This window comes from Mustela putorius, unplaced genomic scaffold (genome assembly GCF_011764305.1).
Source record: "Mustela putorius furo isolate JIRA1106 unplaced genomic scaffold, ASM1176430v1.1 tig00000876_pilon_pilon_pilon, whole genome shotgun sequence".
NCBI lineage: Eukaryota > Metazoa > Chordata > Mammalia > Carnivora > Mustelidae > Mustela > Mustela putorius.
In genome coordinates this window covers 2,873,781-2,891,120 of record NW_025421506.1, presented here as the reverse complement: position 1 = coordinate 2,891,120, position 17,340 = coordinate 2,873,781, and the positions used below count along the sequence as shown (strand labels likewise).

At 41.4% G+C, this 17,340-nt stretch overlaps 1 protein-coding gene across 13 annotated transcripts in view; it reads left to right on the top strand.

Annotated features, from left to right (window-relative positions):
• The window catches only part of TUT7 (terminal uridylyl transferase 7), a 61,179-nt gene that overhangs the window by 21,108 nt on the left and 22,731 nt on the right, over positions 1–17,340 (top strand). For 12 of the 13 annotated variants that reach the window (XR_006608419.1, XR_006608418.1, XM_045086087.1 and 9 more), the window contains 8 exons: positions 1,446–1,598; positions 4,436–4,616; positions 6,037–7,121; positions 7,699–7,849; positions 9,809–9,895; positions 11,158–11,258; positions 13,189–13,246; positions 17,109–17,212. Coding sequence is in view for 11 of the 13 variants with exons in the window: in XM_045086087.1 (XP_044942022.1) it covers positions 1,446–1,598; positions 4,436–4,616; positions 6,037–7,121; positions 7,699–7,849; positions 9,809–9,895; positions 11,158–11,258; positions 13,189–13,246; positions 17,109–17,212 (1,920 nt within the window). In the remaining 2 variants the exon portion in view is untranslated. The remainder of the gene's footprint in view (positions 1–1,445; positions 1,599–4,435; positions 4,617–6,036; positions 7,122–7,698; positions 7,850–9,808; positions 9,896–11,157; positions 11,259–13,188; positions 13,247–17,108; positions 17,213–17,340) is intronic. The other variant, XM_045086088.1, reaches the window with a different exon arrangement.

Below are 17,340 nucleotides of genomic sequence, written 5' to 3'. Positions count from 1 at the left end.
CTCGAAAACTAGAATATTACTGTGAAAGTTAAATAAGAACATACATAAATGTAGAGACACACCAAGTCTGTGGACTGGAAGCATTGATACTGTTTTCAACAAAAATGCCTACGCATTTCATTGGGAGAAAGTCTTTAAAGCAGTTGATCATGGAAAAACTAGACAATAAGGGAAAAAAATATAAACATCAACCCTTTACCTCCCAAATTACCCCCAAATTAACTCAAAATAGATCAAAGAATTAAAGGTGGAAGTTAAAGTTATCAAATTCCTTGGGCACCTGGATGACTCAGTCTGCTAAGCCTGTGCGTTCAGCTTAGGTCATGATCCCAGGCTCCTGGGACGGGGCCCTACACCAGGTTCCCTGGTTGGTGGAGAGTCTAAAGCTCCTACATCTGCCTCTCCCTCAACTCATGCTCTCGCTCACTTGTTTTGAAATAATCAAATACCTAGAAGAAAACAGGAAAAAAATCTTTGCAGCCTGAGGGTGGGCAAGAATTTCTTAGCTAGAGCCCTAAAAGCACAGCCCCCCTCCCCCACAGCGTGGCTTAGTGATTGTTACACGAAGACCCTTCAAAGCGGAGTAGTGCTGTCAGCCAGGTGGTGGCGGGGTGGTGGGGGGGAGCATATGGGGAAAATGGGACTGAGCAGTGGCAAAGGGACAGATTACCTAAATTCTTTCTAAGCCCTGAATTTTATTCTGAGTTCTAAGGAAACCACTGTGAGCAGGACAGCTTATGGTTTGGGATTACTCTGTGTAGTAAACCAAAAACATAGTCCCACTTGTTGTAGAAATATATTTGAGAAACAGGGTACCACATCCGTACCATGACTCGTGTACCTTAACCTGTTTAAAGCCTGTGATCAATCCCACCACACAGTCAAAACAAAACAAAACAAAAAACACCTGTTCAATTTTGTTCCACATTTCTTACACCTTTTGAGCCCAGGCTGTGTTCTTTAGCAATTGACATCTCAGGAACATCAGTAGAAAACAGTTTCTTACATTAAGCATTCACTGTGTGCCTTTTGCTGTGTCGGTGGATTTTGTACATTATTTCATGTCACAAGTATCACGGAGGAGGTTCTAGTGTAGCCCATTTCTACAGAAACCTGAGATCTCACAGTTCCTCCAGGGAGCCGAGGTTGGGACCTGTGCAGTTTGACTCCAGAGCCTGTGGCCTTGAGCCCAGGCTGTGTTACCTTCTCATAAACTGTTTACTAAAGAAGTATTTCACAAAATCACCATTTCTTTTGCAAGTGAAAACTTGTTTTTTATTTCAAAGAATATTTTTAAATGAACAGATGTCTTGGTTCATAAACTTATATGATAACCTTTTCTATTTTCAGTGAGTTATGTTTCCATTTCTTCCAAATAAATAAACTGTGGTTGATATAAAATCCTTTCTATCTCATTGTAATAGGATATGTCTAATTTTTCCTAGATTGAAGGATTCTCATTAAACAAACTAGGGAACTTCAACCTTAAAGATGTTCAAAATGACGCCGTGTTCTGGGAATACACTGAGAGTGCCGCCGGCGATGCAGACACAGCAAAAGAAGGGGCCCCAAAAGAAATGCCTGTTAAAAGGGGACAGGTCTGTTCTCTTTCATTTTTAATTTTGCCATTTATATTTGATTTCACTGTTAATTGTGGAGTCTGTGAGTTATCGGTCCTCCTCTCATCTGTCAGCTATCTTAACTCTTCCATGGATGTTCTCATTTCCTAGTCTGTTCAGTCCTTGCAATAGATAAATAATGAGAAAAGGTAAAATTCAGATCACTGAATCCACAGTGAAGAAGTACTTGGTATAATGCATTTCAGTGTCCTCATCCATACCATTAGGGGTAGGCAGGGAAATTTATGCACAAGGAAAGAATTGCTGTTGAAATTTAAACAAATCTGAGCAATGTCATTGTACTAGAAATAAGAATAGGAATCTGTCCCAAATTGGTATATGGGCCCTGACCCCACGACCTTCCCTGTAACTCTCTGGTTTGCAGTGGCAGCAATAGGCACAAAGGACTTCTGAGACCAGGATCCTAGTCCTCGCTCTACTCAAGTCCTGTCGCTCCTCTGGTCCGTGCCTAAAATGGGGAAGTGGCGGCGAGTCATAGATTCTCCAGTTGTGTTTTCTTGAGTCCTTGAGAGCTGGAGAGAGAAGGGAGGTGGTGCCACTCAACCCGTTGCCACCAGAACACCACCACTTTTTTCTGTTTTCTTCTTGGGGTTCCAGTAGTGGAGAAGAGTACAGGCTGTGGAGCCAGAATCTTTGAATTTATATCCAGCTGTCCCACTTCCTGGCTGTGTGTCCTTGGGCAAGTGACTTAATCTTCCTGGGCCCAAGTTTCCTCATCTAAAAATGGAGATGATACTGGTACCCTCTGATAGAGTCATTGACTTCTAGAATGCTTAACTCAGTGCCAAGCAAGTGGTAAGCACTCAGTAAATGTTACTTGTCATTTTGGGGTGGGGGCTTGTTTTTGTCTTTTGGAAAAAAAAGTGTTTCCTACTTTAAAAGAAGAAAAACAATAACGAGAAACAGCTTAAGTACCACTAGTGTTGATAAGTCCACGTTTTTGTAAGTTCCACGTGGTGGTATTATCAAGTCATCTCGGTGAAATGCTTACAAGCCCCTGGCAATAAGGGTTATGGATAAAGAGGTGAAATTTAATGAGGCTTTCAACTTCTGGGGGTTTACTTTGTGTCCTCAACTACAGTGTTTGGGACCTAGATAACTTCGGATTTCAGGCAGTTCTGCTTTGTAAATCTACCTAATGGCATTATCATACTTGACAAGAATATTTGTGGTCAGGATTTAGTGGTTAATAAAATACTATACCACCACTTGTTTTGAAGTTCAGTATAATAAAGTGTGATGGGCAACAGATTTGTATCCCTGAGAAGGAAAAGCTGTTGCTGTAAGCCCAAGCAAATACTTGAAGTTTACATTTTTGTGTTATTTGGAGAGATTATTAGTCCTGCTACCGCATCAGAAATGAAGACCTAGGCAGGGTCGAGAGTGATTGCGTTGTCTGGTGAGAGAGCACTGTACCAGGATCGAGACCGATTGTTCTCGTTCTGCCGCTGACAAGCAGTGGGACCTTTGACGAGTCACGTCAACTCTTCGGGCTTTAGTTTTCTCTTGTAACTTAATGGGAGTTGAACTGGATTACCTCACAAGAGCCATCTTACGGTTGTGACATTATGTTTCAATGATAAATGGATTTCTTGTACTTAAAGACTATGAATGAAAGAATACAGAGAGCAACCAAATCTGCCAGATGCTTTCCCTTGTTTCTCATTTAATCCTCATAACTATCCTGTGTTATAGGTGGTACCGTCCCTACTCTGCAGATAATGATAGCGACCATTTTTTGAACATGTGTGCCAGGCACTGTGCTAAGCTCTTTACAGACATTCTCTCACTCAGTCCTCCCAACAACCCTCTGAGGTGGGTACTGTAATCCCCATTGTCCAGATGAGGAAACTGAGCCGTAGACAGCATAGAGCTTGGCCAGGATCATACATGGCTAGTATATGGCAGAGTTGGATTTCAAGCCTCAAGTGTCCCATTGCAAAGCCAGTTCCATTAGCCACTATGCTGTCATGCTGACTGAGAGTGAAGAGGCTAAGGCCAAGAGCAGTTAAGAGCTATGAAGTGGCAGAGTCAGTATTTGGACTTTTTTGTTTCTATTCTACGTCCTATGCACCTTCCGGTATATTCTGTCACTGTATGTTCCAGTTTGTTGAGAGTCAGTGAATGTAAAACTGGCATCAATTTCTGATATCAAGAGTTATTGACTTTGGAGCACCTGGCTGGCTCAGTTTTAACAGCATGAGACTCTTGATCTCGGGGTCATGAGCTCAAGCCCCATGTTGGGCATAGAGATTATTACTTAAATAAATAAACCTCTTAAAAAAAAAAAAAAAGTTGACTTTAAAATCAGTTGTCCCTGGCAGATTCAGTGAGCTTATGAAACTTCTCAGAACAAATGAAAGGAGTGTTTTGCCTTTTGCTCTCTGCCTGTAGAAGCCGCCCATTTTTGAGTGTGTGAGCGTAGAGGTGCCCTCCAGCAGCAATTTGGCAACTCCAGGGAGAGCTCTGTGCTGAGTAGCAATCCGGGCACGTTTCTCTCCACCTGTCATTAAGGCTTCTAAATAAGGAGTGCCCCCTGGTTGCCTAAAATTGCCCCTCTGCTCCTATGGTGATGGTTAGATTTTAACATGCTCTCATCCCAGGAGTGCAGGGTAGAAATGCCGTTTTCCCACAAACAGAATATAACCCAGATGTGATTTACCTAGATGGATTGTCAAATTCCTATCTTTGCTAAGGTTTTTCAGGTTTTTTGTAATTTGCTTGAATGATCTCTAGTTTTTCAGATTGTGCTGGCACCTGGACTCACCTGTGTGTTTTCTCTTTGCTGTCAATAGGTATCATTAATATTTGATTTCAAGCACCTGCCGTCAGTACCAGTTGGGCAGCTCTGGGTGGAAATGCTTCGATTCTATGCTTTAGAATTCAATTTGGCTGACTTAGTGATCAGTATTCGTGTTAAAGAATCTGTATCTCGGGAGTCAAAGGATTGGCCCAAAAAGCGCATTGCCATTGAAGGTATCTCAGAACATTTATTTTTAATTCCTTGTCTTTTTAAGGTACCAGTCTAACCGCATGCTTTTTACTTCATTCTCCTTTCAGCCTCCACGTGTAATGTAGGCCTAATCCCAAAAGTGAAATAGTTAGAATCTTGCATGTGTTACTGTGGTCATTCTAAGGGATCAAGCTGTTTGTTCATCCTGGGTTTTTTAAGCACTGCAGTAAAATGTCTTAGTTAAAAAACAGCTAAAACAGTGGCTGGCCAAGTCCTTGCTTTCTTTGTAAATTGCTTAACAACTTAACTGCTCCCTCCCCGCAGTCCACCCTGATGTGTGAATCCCCCTTTCCTCTTTACTGTTCTCATTGTTGGATTTTTTTTGATTCAGTCCTTTCCTGGATTGTTGTGTTCATTTAGTTTTATGAAGGTGAGAAAATACTTTTTCTCATGAAAAATAATTGTTCATTGGATTCCTTTTCATAGAGAGAGGGGCTTGTTATTTTTGGAATATCTACAGTAGCATTTGGAACTGATTCATGAAAACATTTTTTCTAGCAAAGGCTCATTTAACTAAAACCATTGTATGAAAGACTCGCTGATGTGCCCTGTGGACTACATTAAATGGACTAGCTCTTCTCAGCTTTGCAGGGTCAGGAGGTTGAAACCCCTCTAGAAATCTTAATTCTCCTCCTTCAGACAACTTAAAGAACCTCCTAAATGGAATTCTCATATTTTTGCTTGATTTTTTTCAAGCTTTATATTGCATAAGAGGGTTTTTGGTTTTTTGGTGGTTTTTTTTTTTTTTTTTTTTGCATTTTGCATTTTGCATTTTGCATAAATTCTGTGTGCAGTCATGGGGATCTCACATTTTTAAACCCTCCCCTGCAGTTTCTCTGGCTCAGCTCTTCTGGCCAATTGCCTAACCTGCTGGAGTTCTAGGGGAGGAGAAAAGATTGAGAGAAGTGGTGTCTCCTCCTGGTGCCTCCCTCTCGCCCCTGAATTCAGTCCAGCCAGTTCAGTGATGGGGCTTCCCAGGGCAGAAGAGTGGAGGTAAGCTCTACACACCACAGGGCCTGGCTGAGTGGGGAGGCAGAGCCCTCAGCAGAGCCTGGCGGGAAGCCCTCTCTTCCCCAAGGCACAAGAGCCGCACAGATGACACCTTTTTTACCTCCAGAGTCACAGAACAAAATAGGGAAGGGGTATTGGTTTGGAACAGAACGGGTACTCTTCATAGAACAGACGTTTAAGGAAACATTTCTTTTTGTTCTTAAACTGCCTCTTTTTTATTCCCCATCCCCAGTTTTTAAAAAAGCATACAAGATTCATGCTAAACTTTAGTATCGTTTGTTGTCTGTTTTTATCTACAGCAGGCTAATTTTTAAAACATGAGATAGAAATGTATGAAGTGGTGGATTTTTCTTCCTTTTTTTTTCGTTACAGATCCCTACTCTGTTAAAAGAAATGTGGCAAGGACTCTAAATAATCAACCAGTGTTTGAATATATACTTCATTGTTTAAGGACAACGTATAAGTATTTTGCCCTTCCACACAAAATTACAAAATCCAGCCTTCCAAAGCCTCTGAGTACTGTCACATGTCTTTCTGAACATTCTAAAGAAGTAGCCGAGCATGACCCGGGTACACAAGCAAAAGAGGATAAACTGAAAAACTCAGTTTTGGCTCAAGAGCCAGGTGCTGCCATTTCAACTACAGACACCTGCACGGTGCAGCCACTGACTCTTGTTAAAGAGACCGCTGAAAGCTTTGGAAGCCCCCCATCGGAGGAACTGGGAAATGGGCATGTCAGTGTCCGCCTGGAAAACCAAGACGGTATCAAGGCAGGGGCCAGTTGTGATGAGCATGGGGATATTAAAGGACACCATCAAGAAACAGGAAGTGAAGCTGAGAGAGAGGGCAGGCATCCTTTGACTGCCGATGATCAAGGTCTAAGGAGTAGCAGACATGGAGAGTTTGTCACCTGTGGTGGCACGCAGAATAATGAGACAGAGAGCACTTTGCATTTAGAAGGCTTCCAAAATCCCGCAGCCAAAGCGTGTGATGGATTCACTACTTCAGAAGACAAGGCTGATGTTGATGAAGAAGGCATAGAAGGTACCGATGATCTCGAAGATGCTCTAAGCCACTTCGCCCCCTCAAGACAGGGCCATACATCAGGAATCATTCATTCCGATGAAGAGGAGGAGGAAGAAGAGGAAGAGGATGATGATGAAGAGCCCAGGCTGTCCATTACCCAAAGGGAAGATGAGGATGACTTGGCTAATGAAGATGAGTTAGAAAATACATACACGGGATCAGGGGATGAGGATGCCCTGTCTGAGGAGGAGGATGAATTAGGGGAGTCTACTAAGTGTAAAGACTCGAAAGAAGGTGGAAAACTTGCGGCTGGGGCTCTACTAACGGAATTCAATAAGATCTGTCTTAAAGAAGAAAATACATGTGAGGAAGGCTCAGCTGTGTCTGATTTCTTCTATGAATTTAGTAAACTCACCTTCACTAAAGGCAAGGTAATCAGTGCCACTTAGTGCCACAGAACTAAGAGACATTAAACAGGTTTTTTTTTTTAAAGTATTTTATTTATTTATTTCACAGAGATCACAAGTAGGCCGAGAGAGAGGAGGAAGCAGGCTCCCTGCTGAGCAGAGAGCCTGATGTGGGGCTCAATCCCAGGAACCTGGGATCATGACCTGGCCAAATGCAGAGGCTTTAACCCACTGAGCCACCCAGGCGCCCCAAGACATTGAACAGTTTTAATGCATGTAATTTTAATTTTCATGTACTAGAACAGAGCTTTCCCATGTCTCGTGGTAGTGAGGAGTTGGTGCAGTCCAATACAACCACTCGATCACCTTCCCTCCTTAGACCCTTGTGAATTTGCATTGGAGAAAGGGAATGCTCTTGGTAGTGGAAATTACTACCTTTTTCTCCTGAGTATCCCATAAGATGTCCCCGTTTGGCTGCACATTTTTTTTATTCCTTTGGCGAGTGAGAGTAGACTGTGGACTTCTCAAAAAATGATTCAGGGCCCCTTTATTTGGCAGAGTTGTATCTTACATCTTGTTTTGCTTTGCCACCTTCCTGCAGTCTCCTATGGTCGTGTGCAGCTTATGCAAACGAGAAGGTCATCTCAAGAAGGACTGTCCCGAAGACTTCAAAAGAATTCAGCTGGAACCTTTGCCACCACTGACACCCAAATTTTCAAATATCTTAGATCAAGTTTGCATCCAATGTTATAGTAAGTTATTAATATTTCTTTTCATTTATCAAAATATTGCATTGTCTCAAGAGTCCGTAGAATCACTGACCTGTTAGCTCCGTCACTGAGACCAGGTCTGTTCCATTCTCCACTGTGTCCATGGAGCTCTCTGTAATGCCTGTGCCAGTTGAGACTCACAGTAAACAATTGTTGAAGGAAAGACAGGGAGGGAGGGAGGATCTTTTAATTCTAACTGTTGGAATACTAGCATTCCCAGCTGGTTTTCCTTGAACTGTTTTCCTAAGTGCAGTTAATAGTATCTCTTGGCAAGGAGTACTGCACAGGTCAAGTAGGGAAGGAGTGTGCTTGCTGCTCCCCCTTGGGAGAGTTGTGGGTTAAATTAGCATAATAATGGCTTCTGAGAAATGTTCCCTGTGAAGAACTTACTTAACTCTTCATCCCAGCATTTCCAAAATCTGAGCATAAAATACTTTAATTAACACTTATTAATGACCCCCTAACAGCCCTTTGAGGAATACCAATTTGGGGAAGTGGAGGGTTAGAGTTAAAGGAAAAACACTGAAAGGAAGAAGCGGGCCTCTCTTCAGATGAACTTGATGCATCACTGTGCTACCTCCTGAGGGAGCTGTGCTGGAAGGCACTTACTTATTAACCAGTGACTGAGTCGTTTTTAAACCTTTTTGGAGTTTATAAGCTATAAAAGGAAACTAGAGTCCCCTTAGAAAACTATATATATACATACTTCTGTGCCCTGAGGGCCACCTTTATAGAACCCTGGGTTTCTGAAACCTCATAGCAGAACCACTGTTCAGATTCCTGGGAACAGATTCATTCATTCTTTCTTTCAATTATTTTTTATTTTGGGGGGTATAATACATTATTAATTTTTTTAATTTTTTCCTTTTAATTTTAAAAAGTCAGTTAACATATAATGTTTTATTAGTTTCAGAGGTAGAAATCAGTGATTAATAGTTGCATATGTACTCAGTGCTTGTTATGTTACATCATGTGCCCTCCCTAATGTCCATCACCCAGTTACCCCATCCCTCCCATACCTTTCCCCTCCAGCAAGCCTCAGTTTGTTTCCTATGATTTAGAGTCTCCTATGGTTTGTCTCCCTCTCTGGTTTTGTCTTTGATTTTTTTTCCTTCCTTCCCCTCTGATCCTGTTTTGTTTCTTAAATTTCACATATGAGTGAGATCATATGATAATTATCTTTCTCTGATTGACTTACTTCATTTAGCTTAATAGCCTCTAGTTCCATCCACGTCATTGCACATGGCAAAATTTCTTTTTTTTTTTTTAAGATTTTATTTGTTTATTTGACAGAGATCACAAGTAGACAGAGAGGCAGGCAGAGAGAGAGAGAAAGAGATGGAAGCAGGCTCCCTGCCGAGCAGAGATCCCGATGCAGGACTTGATCCTAGGACCTCGAGATCATGACCTGAGCCTAAGACAGCAGCTTAACCCACTGAGCCACCCAGGCGCCCAAAATTTCATTTTTTGAAACTACATAGTATTCCATCATGTATATGTACCACAGCTTCTTGATCCATTCATCTGTTGATAGACATCTGGGTTCTTTCCATAGTTTGGCTATTGTAGACATTGCTGCTATAAACATTCAGGTGCACATGCCCATTTGGATCACTACATTTGTATCTTTGGGGTAAATACCCAGTAGTGCGATTACTGGGTCATACAGTAGCTCTATTTTCCGTGTTTTGAGGACCCTCCATATTGTTTTCCAGAGTGGCTGCACCACTCTGCGTTCTCACCAACAATGTAAATGGTGGGGACAGACTATTTTCAAAGAAAGACGTTCTCTATTTTATATTACTAATGCTATCTACCAGGAAGACACATGGAATTTAGTTTTCTTTTTAAGTTGTTAGATTTGTTTTATAAAATGATTTTTTTTTTCTCCAAAGCACATGAACAATCTTTGTTTCTAAAATTTATTTTTATTTTAAACAGAGGATTTTTCTCCAACTATTTTAGAAGATCAAGCTCGTGAACATATTCGGCAAAACCTAGAAAGTTTCATAAGACAGGAGTTTCCAGGTAAATAACTTTTTACATTTAAGAAAAGTAGCATGACCTTCCTTCAGAATGAGTACATGTGTTACAAACACATTAACTTGGAGAATGAGAAAGAATGATGGTGATGGGGACAGGGCTTCAGTTACTTTATGATCTGCTGAGGATGGTATTTGGTCTGCCCGATCCTACTTTACCAACAGTGAAGACAGTAGCAGTATGGGATTTCTGTTAACAGACCCCACAACTGAAATTTCATTTTGTGTTCTTTTTATTTATTTTTAAAGATTTTATTGATTTATTTGACAGAGAGATCACAAGTAGGCAGAGAGGCAGGCAGAGAAAGGGTGGGGGGAAGCAGGCTCCCTGCTGAGCAGAGAGCCGGTTGCGGGGCTCGATCCTAGGACTCTGAGATCGAGACCTGAGCTGAAGGCAGAGTCTTAACCCACTGAGCCACCCAGGCGGCCCATTTTTCGCGTTCTTTTTAAGTCAAAGTTCACATCTCTAAAAAATGAATATTTAGAAAGCAGTAAAATTGCATTATTAAATATACTGATGTGATCCACATTTTCCTTGAACTGTCCTTTCATTTAAGAATAAAGTTTGGCGGACGCCTGGATGGCTCAGTTGGTTAAGCAGCTGCCTTCAGTTCAGGTCATGATCCCAGTGTGGGATTGAGTCCCACATCGGGCTCCTTGCTCGGTAGGGAGCCTGCTTCTCCCTCTGACTCTGCTTGCCACTCTGTCTGCCTGTGCTCGCTCTCTCTCTCTCTCTGACAAATAAATAAAATCTTTAAAAAAAAAAAAAAGAATAAAGTTTGGCACTTGGTAATCTTTCACACTATATGTAGATTGTATTTAAAGTAAATTTTGAAAAAAAAATAAATTTTGAGGGACGCCTGGGTGGCTCAGTTGGTTAAGCAGCTGCCTTCGGCTCAGGTCATGATCCCAGCGTCCTGGGATCGAGTCCCACATCAGGCTACTTGCTCTGCAGGGAGCCTGCTTCTCCCTCTAACTCTGCCTTCCACTCTGTCTGCCTGTGCTCGCTCTCACTCTCTCTCTTACAAATAAATAAATAAAATCTTTTTAATAAATAAATAAATAAATAAATTTTGAGAGGAAAAAGTTTGTAATAAGTGAACTGGTTAATAAAAGAACATAATTATAATGAGATTCATATAAGATAGTTAACAACTGGGTATTTTATGATTCATGAGAGGGCCATTTTGATCAGTTGATTAAATGTATTCAGGCAATTAGTTACTACTTTTCGTATATCCCTAACAGGAACTAAACTGAGCTTGTTTGGCTCCTCCAAAAATGGATTTGGGTTCAAACAGAGTGACCTTGACGTCTGTATGACGATTAATGGACTTGAAACTGCAGAGGTACAGTGACCACCTAAAACTTGAATTTGCCGTGGCGGTGTGATTTGATAATATTGAGTGGCAGTACAGCTTGGTGTTTTCCAAATTTATCAGCAATACCATATGAAGTACGCCATTTGACACAGTCTATCTGCTCAGATACTTACGGAGCTTAGAGGTAACCGTGAGGAGGTACCAGGGTGTGTATTTTCAACATATAGTACAGAGAGGATTTGAAAGCAGTCTGTGGGAACACTACCAGGCCAATCCAGCCCCTCTGGTGTCCCATTGGCATGGCCAGTGGGCAGACATTGATGCACACACCCACAGGAGCCTTTTTGAAAAATGTTTTAGGAAGCAGACAGTGTGGTCTTCTGAGACTTGTTTAGCAGGCAGGCAAATATACCATGATAAGAACACTAAACTTACAGTTCAGAGACCCAGATTCAAGACAGGCTTGCTTCATATGTTCCTTACCACGTGGTCTTTGGTTGGTAATCTGTAAAAGGAAAGCATGCCCTCTGCTCCTTGTGCCTCAGGAGATTTGCTCTGCACCTCAGCTTGGATCATGTATGTCAGGAGTCAGCAGACTAGAGCCCACAGGCTAAAGCCAGCCTACTGCTTGTTCTGTCAGAAACAGAGCACAGTCACATGCCTCCATTTGTGAAGTGTTGACGGCCTCTGCGTTCGTTCGATAATGACAGGGTTGAGTAGTTACAACAGGGTCATACGACCTACAGAGGAGAAAAGGTTTGCTAGCCCCTAACAAATTTAAGGCCTTTATAAAATATAAAATACTGCATAAAGACAGAAAGTCTGAGAAGTGTGAAGTCCCTTTTTTTATTTTTAACCACAGCCCAGACACTGTATAGCCAAAAATGAGTGATGTTGCTGTCACTCAGGGCCTTTTTATGACTTTGCTTACTTTCCAGTCTTTGTCTTTTGAGGATGTATGTGTTTTGGGAGAATAGGCAAAAGTTAGCTACCTGAGTTTGGTGAGTAAAGAGGATAAGTAGGATTGGGTCCAATAGATGGAATTACCTCATTGTACATCATCAATATTGAATTTTTACATAGCTTAGAAACAAGCTTTATGGGCATTTCTGAAAGAAAATTTCCAGTACATCTGGGATGTGTGTAGCCATCAAAAGGGTTTATGTTGTAAAAGGTAAGCCCAATGTTTTTAAGTATGATTTATTTGAAACATTTGGATTTGCTGTATGACTTTCATTTGTGCATTATACACAGTCCTATGGAGGGATTCTCTGAACTTAATCACTTTACATAGCTGTTCGTCAGCTCTTAACTGAAATATAATGAAAGTCCACCCAGAATGAACAAAACAGGGCACAGAAGCTCCACCTTCTTTATTCTGGCACAGAGGGCACTTCTGAGTAGCAGAGTTACATAGAGGGGACAAATGAAGGTCCTCATTTGGACAATGGTTCAGACTTTTCTGGGACATCTGATTTCAGTCTCTCTTATACCTCCAAAAACAATTTTAGTAAATAGGGTCTATGGGAGTTTTTGTATCCTTAGGCTTTTTCCTATGAATACTGACCAAGGCTTGCCTAGGAGGGAAAAATGTATATAGAATGAGTTGAAATTAATATCATTATTTCTGAAACAAGATGGGATTGGGAGGGAGACAAACCATAAGTGACTCTTAATCTCACAAAACAAACTGAGGGTTCCTGGGGGGAGGGGGTTTGGGAGAAAGGGGTGGGATTATGGACATTGGGGAGGGTATGTGCTTTGGTGAGTGCTGTGAAGTGTGTAAACCTGGTGATTCACAGACCTGTACCCCTGGGGATAAAAATATATGTTTATAAAAAATAAAAAATTTAAAAAATATATATATCATTATTTCTGAAGGTAATGGGAACTCTCTGTAACCAGGTTAGGAACCTGTCTTCCCTTTGTGATTCAGCACATGCACTTTTTGTTGCAGGGGTTGGACTGTGTAAGAACTATTGAAGAACTGGCAAGAGTCCTCAAAAAGCATTCAGGTACCTCAGCAAACTTTGTCTAAAAATATTTTTGTCTTTTTTATCAGTGTTTTGCATACTTAAAATTTATTCATGCCAATGCAACAAGTAAAGTGGCGCACGTAGAGTACATTTGGAGAGTTGGTGTCTTTCAACAATTTTGTGTGATGAAGTAGGAAAGAATTGGTAATCATTTGTGTGCGTTTTGTTGCCTAGCTGAGTTTTATTTCAGAACAAAGCATATACCATACAGGCAAGAAATTTTGGAAATCCATTTTGCCATATTGACATTGTGTAAGTCCAAGTGTTGCTGGCAGTGGTGTGAAGCGTAGTGGAAAGCACTGGGGGGTTCTGGACTGTCTTCGTGCTGCTTGACAATTACATGCGACCCTGAACAAGTCATTTAACTTTATGCTCTCTTTTTTTCTCTCACCAATATACTGAGAAAACTGAACTGGGTCACTACTAAATTTTTATAGCTATAAAATGTACAGCTGCTGTAAATCGTGCCCACTGCTGCCATGCCGTTAATGTATTCTTTTGCTGTCAGGGACAGCTATGGATGCTGTTAACAGTGGGTATTTTCTTTTTAAATGCGGTTCAGCAAATTTCTGTGCTAGGAGCTGGGAATGAAGGTGATCACAATATGGTCTGTAACCCCACAAAAGTAGAACTCCATGGTCTGTCCATGAGATGCTTTCTTTTAGAGGAAAGTAGCAAACATTGTATAACGAACTGTGTGTGTCCTTCATTCAGAGCCACTAGCTGTTAACATTTTACTGCCTTCAATTTATCATCATCTTCTTGCTTGATCACAATTTTTTTCTGTATCATGTGAGATTCAACTACAGACATGTTCCTTTCCCCTAAATACAGCAGTGTATCTATCTTAAGCATGAACTATGTTAAAAACAGGTCATTTTTAGACTGAAACGACTTATACACACAGATGGTAATGGAACACAGATTACATGGAACAAGAATTGTAAATAATAGCTAAAGGGCTATGATTGAAACCTAATATCGTTAAAACAGTCCCCAGCTATCTTATTGGGTGCCTACTATGTGCTCAGCACTGTATTGGGCACTTGGGGATGGTGGAAAAATAAAAAGTCTATACTATATAAGCCTTTTCCTTGGGCAACTTTCAGATTTAAAACAAGGGAAGGTAACCTCATAGACCATGTAATGATGTAAGGCAGTGTTCATTTTCAGAACAGGTCAGAAGATACTGTAAGTATTCAGTAAGTTCTGAGGAGAGAGGTTCTGGGAAGGAGTTACATAGGGGAGATGGGTTTATGCTGCTCTCAGGTGATGCTGAATATGATTTGAGAAGGATCTTCTCCCGGAAGAGAAGTCATTCCTGAGAGGGCACACGTGTGAGCAGGAGAGTGACTGCAGGAGCAGGAGAGTGTATCTGGGAGGACCGTGGGGGAAGAGCAGGGCATCGAGAGAGGAGTTTCAGGTGGTTCTTATTACTCGTTAAGGTAAAGTCTGCAGATGCTTGGAAACCAGTGAAGTTTCTTCCAAGAGAGGAGCAACCCGATAAAAGTAAAACTGAAGCTTTTTCGTCAGCTGGTAGAGTCTCTCAGAGAAGGTATCCTCTAAGTGAATTCAGGGCCAAAGGACCTTAACCAGGTGCTAATGATCCTAAAAGGGAAAAGGCTAGGAGAGATTCCCAAGGGGACGTGGTACCTGCAAGAAAGAAAGAAGGGTTCGGACTGATGTTAGGTACTTGAAAAACAAGTGTTTGTAAGAGGACACCACGTAGAGGTGTGTAGTTTTCCATGAAGGTATAATCTCCAGGAGTTAAAAGTCCAGCAAGCAATTAGAAATACAGAGTTGTTGGTCAGGATTAAAGAACAAAAGAAAACAATTTTTCATTGAAATCCTTGAAGAGAAAGAGAGAGAGACCAAGAATAAAACAGTTCTTAGGGGTTCTTTGAGAGAAGTTAAGGACAATTCCTGTGAGTCGAAGTTAAGAAAGGACACTGAAAAAGGCACCATTGGAACAACAAGAACCGGAATGATGTGCTGGGAATAGACCATAGCGGACAGGCTGGTGATGGGCAACCATGTCAAATTCTAGAATGGGATGGAGATGGAGTATAGAGCTCTCTAATTTAGTTGCGGTATAGCAGAGTAGTTAGTGGGGGTTCTGGAGTCAGACTCTCTGTTTTTAAATTTTGGCTCTCCTCTTGTGTGGAGATATCTATAATCTCTATATTGGATACAGTCTGGTTGTGTGTTCCCAGAAAGACACTCAACCGCGTTTTAACTACTTGGTTCCTCATCTACAAAGTAGAATAACAATAATAACGTTCAAGGTTAAGAAAGGTGGTACATTAAAGTACAGGGTCTAGCATATGCCAGGGATTCAGTAAACACGACCTACCTTGCCCCACTTCCCCATCAGGAAAAGTTAGACCTCCTCTGTCTCCCTCACAGACTGTTTGTGTTGTAATTTCTATCATCTACATACTTTACACCTGAACTTCGGATCACTATGTATCTGCCTTTCGGATACCACCACTTACCTGTTTGAGAAAAAACTCCAGCTCCATCTCAGAATGAACTCCTCTTTCTCTTTACTGCCTTCCTGCTGCTGCAGCTTCCACTACCTGCCCTTTCCTCGGAATCTACTTTCTCCATCATGGACACTGACATTCTTGGAATCACCAAAATGGGTGAAGCAATGACTAATTCATCCTAGAATAGGTTCAGTAGAAATTTGGAGTTGGTCACACCTACATGCAAATTTCAGCTCTGCAACTTACTAGCTCCATGTTTCTAAGCAAATTAATATTTCTAGGGCTTTGTCCTCTCATCTGTTGGATGAGGGTGAACATTCTTAGGAGGTGGTGCTTGTGAAGGATTGTGGGTCTGTAGGAACTGGTGGTGCTTACTGTTACAGCCCTCCTTCCTCTTCCTTATCCCCCCTACTTCCATGTCCGCTCCCCTATCTCCACTTCCCTGGCTAGTCCAGGTGTATATTCTACGAAGCATGTCTTGCTGCTTCTCCACACCACATGCCACCAAGATAGTTGAGCCCCAGATAGATCATTTTTCATAATGGTCACCGTGCCCCTCTGGTTGGTGTCTCCAGTCTTCATTGCCAGGGTGTTGTGCAGATAGATGAGGTCAGTGTTTCTCCCCAACTTACACAGTTCATTGGTGTCTCCTTGTCAGGATATATATGTTCTCTATAGGCTCTTCCTGGTTTCTGCTCCACCTCCTATCACTCATTGTTTCTTTCCCTAAAGTCTACTCTATAGCCTTCACAATTCCATGGAAGGAACATGTCCTTCTGCTTTAGGCGTCTGCCTTGTGCCTGTGTATATTTCCTTGTAAATCCCCTCAGTTGCCTCTATCTTTACCTGTCCCTCTCCTTTTTCAAAACCTAGTTCAGGCAATTTCCTCTCCTATTGAAGTTGATTCCTTTCTTTTATCGTCTTAACTTCTAACTCTGTGATGAGTAATTTTTGTTTTGAGGATTCGGATGATTGCCCCAAAGGCTTTTCTCTATATTAGGATGTAGTCAGGTGAGAAGAATAGGGAGGGTCCAAGTAGCCAAGACTCTGTAGTAGCCTCTTCTGTTCTGTGTTTATGTGACTGACTGCCCTATACGCATGCTCGTGACCCAGTGAGTTCCTGGAGGGCACTGGCTGCCTTGTTCATCCTTGTGCTTCAGATATCGATATGTTTCACTAATAGACTTTGCCAGAAAAGTTTTCCCAGATGTTGAATAACAGAATTGAGTAGCTCCAGTGACTGCAGTGAAACAGACCAGTTAGGTTTACATCTATTTTATGTTCGGACATTAACAAGAGTAGCTTATGGCCCAGCTGCTGTATTTCACAATACTATCTTATTCCCAACCTAGGTCTGAGAAACATCTTGCCTATTACAACAGCAAAGGTGCCAATTGTAAAGTTCTTCCATTTGAGAAGTGGTCTGGAAGTGGACATTAGTTTGTATAACACACTGGTAAGATTTTCTCTAAGCTTTTTCTTTAGGGAGATCAAGGGGAACAAATCTCTCTTAATTTACAAAATCTCAAGTAAAATTAAGCCATTTTTTTATCTTATTCATTTTTTTTTTAAGATTTTATTTAT